This window comes from Babylonia areolata, chromosome 26 (assembly GCF_041734735.1).
Source record: "Babylonia areolata isolate BAREFJ2019XMU chromosome 26, ASM4173473v1, whole genome shotgun sequence".
NCBI classification, from domain to species: Eukaryota; Metazoa; Mollusca; class Gastropoda; order Neogastropoda; family Buccinidae; genus Babylonia; species Babylonia areolata.
The window spans coordinates 9,424,905-9,429,904 of record NC_134901.1 but is presented as its reverse complement, the minus strand read 5'-3'; the positions used below and the strand labels follow the sequence as shown (position 1 = coordinate 9,429,904).

General features: G+C 41.2%; 1 protein-coding gene across 1 annotated transcript in view; it reads right to left on the bottom strand.

Moving 5' to 3' along the window:
- LOC143300545 (b(0,+)-type amino acid transporter 1-like) overlaps nucleotides 1-5,000 on the bottom strand; it is a 42,742-nt gene that overhangs the window by 4,322 nt on the left and 33,420 nt on the right. The window contains exons 9-10 of the mRNA XM_076614295.1: nucleotides 3,328-3,424; nucleotides 1,445-1,594 (exon numbers count right to left, since the gene is read on the bottom strand). Of these exons, the coding sequence (XP_076470410.1) occupies nucleotides 1,445-1,594; nucleotides 3,328-3,424 (247 nt within the window). The remainder of the gene's footprint in view (nucleotides 1-1,444; nucleotides 1,595-3,327; nucleotides 3,425-5,000) is intronic.

Below are 5,000 nucleotides of genomic sequence, written 5' to 3'. Positions count from 1 at the left end.
AGTATTGTAATGTATAGTATTACACTGTGCGGTATTGTAATGTATAGTCTTGTATTATAACAATAATTTTAATGCAGTCTTTTCAGGCCATCTGGCCCATATGGACAGGAGAAGTGAAATTCCACATGGGATAAGCAGCACAAGGTGAGCATACAGACATCAAACATTGAGTGTTGCAGCTGAGTTTCAAAGATCCACAAATCTACATAGCCACCTTGAAGGCTAACTTCCTACTCAGGTTTCTACATAGCAACTGAACTTTAAAAGATGATGGAAAACGGTGATAATAAAGTGGAATATATCTTTTACGAAGTGTTGCATATCTGGGGCAAACAAAAAGAAAATGCACAAGATCTTTAATATATGGTATTGTATTGTGCGGTACTGTATTGTATAGTATTGCATTGTGCGGTATTGTATAGTATTGTATTGTGAGGTGTTGTATAGTATTGTATTGTGCGGAATTGTAATGTATAGCATTGTGTTGTGCGGTATTGTAATGTACAGTATTGTATTGTGCTGTACTGTATTGTGCGGAATTGTAATGTATAGCATTGAGTTGTGCGGTATTGTATAGTATTGTATTGTTCGATATTGTAATGTAGAGTATTGTGTTGTGCGCTATTGTAATGTATAGTATTGAGTTGTGCGGTATTATAATGTATAGTATTGTATTGTGCTCTATTGGAATAAATAGCATTGTATTGTGCTGTATTGTAATGTATAGCATTGTATTGTATTGTGCGGTATTGTAATGATTAGTTAATATTGTATTGTGCTGTACTGTAATGTATAGCATTGTAATGCATAGCATTATATTGTGCGGTATTGTATTGTATAGTATTGTACTCTACAGTATTGTAATGCATAGTATTCTATTGTGCGGCATTGTATAGTATTGTATTGTGCGGTATTGTATTGTATAGTGTTGTACTGTACAGTATTGTCATGTATAGTATTCTATTGTGCGGAATTGTAATGTATAGCATTGTATTGTGCAGTATTGCAGTGTATTCTGTTGTAATGTATAGCAGTGTATTGAGCAGTATTGCTATGTATTCTATTGCAATGTATAGCATTGTATTGTGCAGTATTGCAATGCATTCTATTGTAATGTATAGCATTGTATCGTGCAGTATTGCAATGCATTCTATTGTAATGTATACCATTGTATTGTGCAGTACTGCAGTGTATTATATTGTAATGTATAACATTGCATTGTGCAGTATTACAATGCATTCTATTGCAATGTATAACATTGTATTGTGCAGTATTGCAATGTATTATATTGTAATGTATAACATTGTATCGTGCAGTATTGCAATGCATTCTATTGCAATGTATAGCATTGTATCGTGCAGTATTGCAATGCATTCTATTGCAATGTATAGCATTGTATTGTGCAGTATTGCAATGCATTCTATCGTAACCTCTGCCCTCTGACCTTGTAGGGTCGCGGGGCGTCACGGAGCTTGTAGCGGAGAACGAGCAGGGAGAGGAAAGTCAGACCGTAGAACATCCAGGTGACGAAGCTGAAGAAATCGATCAGGCTGGAGATGTCTCCGATACTGATCATGATCAGGGACACGCCGATCTGGTCAACAACAGTCATCATCATCATCGTCAATATTGTCAAGTCAATCATCAGATCTGGTCAACAACAGTCATCATCATCGTCAGTATTGTCAAGTCAGTCATCAGATCTGGTCAACAACAGTCATCATCATCGTCAGTATTGTCAAGTCAGTCATCAGATCTGGTCAATAACAGTCATCATCATCATCGTCAGTATTGTCGTCAGTCATCAGATCTGGTCAACAACAGTCATCATCATCGTCAACATTGTCAAGTCAGTCATCAGATCTGGTCAACAACAGTCATCTTCATCGTCAGTCATCAGATCTGGTCAACAACAGTCATCATCATCGTCAACATTGTCAAGTCAGTCATCAGATCTGGTCAACAACAGTCATCATCATCGTCAGTATTGTCGTCAGTCATCAGATCTGGTCAACAACAGTCATCATCATCGTCAACATTGTCAAGTCAGTCATCAGATCTGGTCAACAACAGTCATCATCATCGTCAGTATTGTCGTCAGTTATCAGATCTGGTCAACAACAGTCATCATCATCGTCAGTATTGTCAAGTCAGTCATCAGATCTGGTCAACAACAGTCATCATCATCGTCAGTATTGTCAAGTCAGTCATCAGATCTGGTCAACAACAGTCATCATCATCATCGTCAGTATTGTCAGGTCAGTCATCAGATCTGGTCAACAACAGTCATCATCATCATCGTCAGTATTGTCAAGTCAGTCATCAGATCTGGTCAACAACAGTCATCATCATCATCGTCAGTATTGTCAAGTCAGTCATCAGATCTGGTAAACAACAGTCATCATAATCGTCAGTATTGTCAAGTCAGTCATCAGATCTGGTAAACAACAGTCATCATCATCATCGTCAGTATTGTCGTCAGTCATCAGATCTGGTCAACAACAGTCATCATCATCGTCAACATTGTCAAGTCAGTCATCAGATCTGGTCAACAACAGTCATCATCATCATCGTCAGTATTGTCAAATCAGTCATCAGATCTGGTCAACAACAGTCATCATCATCGTCAGTATTGTGAAGTCAGTCATCAGATCTGGTCAACAACAGTCATCATCATCGTCAGTATTGTCAAGTCAATCATCAGATCTGGTCAACAACAGTCATCATCATCGTCAACAGTGTCAAGTTAGTCATCAGATCTGGTCAACAACAGTCATCATCATCATCGTCAGTATTATCGTCAGTCATCAGATCTGGTCAACAACAGTCATCATCATCGTCAGTATTGTCAAGTCAGTCATCAGATCTGGTCAACAACAGTCATCATCATCGTCAGTATTGTCAAGTCAATTCATCTGTGGTTCAACCAGTCGTCTTCGTCGTCATTATCATCAGCAGCGCCACGAAGATCTGGACAACAGTCAACATCATCATCATCATCATCATTATCAAGTTAATCATCTGTCAATCGCCGTCGTTGGCGTTGTCATTATGATCAAGCAGAGCAACGTAGGTCTGGACAGCATCAACATCAAATCCAATCCATTGGTCTGGACAGCATCAACATCAACGTCAAATCAAATCAAATCATGTTGCTTACAGCTCAGCCGACAGACAGCGACAGTCAGCGACTGACGGAGAAGAGACAAACAGAGGGATAGACAGAGGGTGGAGGGTGGAGGGACAGAGCGGGGGGAGAGGGTGGGGTGGGTGGGGGTGGGGGGGTGGGGGGTGCGGGGGTTGGGGGAGGGTGCAGAGGTCAGGTACCGAGAAGGTCATGGAGGTGAGAGGGGTCCTCTTGCCCACGTGGATGTAGGACAGCACCTCGGGCAGGTTGCTGTCCCGGGCTGCAGCGAAGATGGTTCTGCAACAACAACAACAATAATATTAATAACACCACCACCACCACCAATAATAACAACAACACCGCCATCCCCACCACCACCACCACCACCACCACCACCAACAACAACAACAAGAACAACAACAACAAAAATAACAACACCACCACCATCACTACCACCACCACCACCACCACCACCAACACTAATAATAACACCACCACCATCACCACCACCACCAACATGAAGAACAACAATAATAACACCACCACCATCACCAACAATAATAATAACACCACCACCACCACCAACAACAATAATAACACCACCACCATCACCACCACCACCAACATGAACAACAACAATAACAACACCACCACCATCACCACCACCACCAACATGAACAACAACAACAATAACACCACCATCACCACCACCACCAACAAGAACAACAACAACAATAATAACACCACCACCATCACCACCACCAACATGAACAACAACAACAATAACAACACCACCATTACCACCACCACCAACATGAACAACAACAACAACAATAACACCACCACCACCAACATGAACAACAACAACAATAACAACACCACCATTACCACCACCACCAACATGAACAACAACAACAACAATAACAACACCACCATCACCACCACCACCAATACTAACAACAACACCATCACCACCACCACCAAGAACAACAACAACAATAATAATAACAATACCACCACCATCATCACCACCACCACCACCACCAACAACAATAATAACAACAACACCATCACCACCACCACCACCACCAACAACAATAATAACAACAACACCATCACCACCACCACCAAGAACAACAACAACAATAATAACAACACCACCATCACCACCACCACCAACAAGAACAAGAACAATAATAACACCACCACCATCACCACCACCACCAACAAGAACAAGAACAATAACAACACCATCACCACCACCACCAACAAGAACAACAATAACAACAACACCATCACCACCACAACCACCACCAACAATAACAACAACACCATCACCACCACCACCAACAAGAACAACAATAACAACAACACCATCACCACCACAACCACCACCAACAATAACAACAACACCATCACCACCACAACCAACAAGAACAACAATAACAACAACACCATCACCACCACAACCACCACCAACAATAACAACAACACCATCACCACCACAACCACCACCAACAATAACAACAACACCATCACCACCACCACCAACAAGAACAACAACAACAACAACAATAATAACAACACCGCCATCACCACCACCAACAACAACAAGAAGAAGAACAACAATAATAACATCACGACCACCACCAACATGAACAACAACAACAACAATGATAATAACAACACCGCCATCACCATCACCACCACCACCACCACCACCAACAACAACAACAATACTAACAACAACACCATCACCACCACCACCAAGAACAACAACAATAATAATAACAATACCACCACCATCATCACCACCACCAACAACAACAACAACAATAATAGCAACAAGAACATCATCATCATCAACAACAAC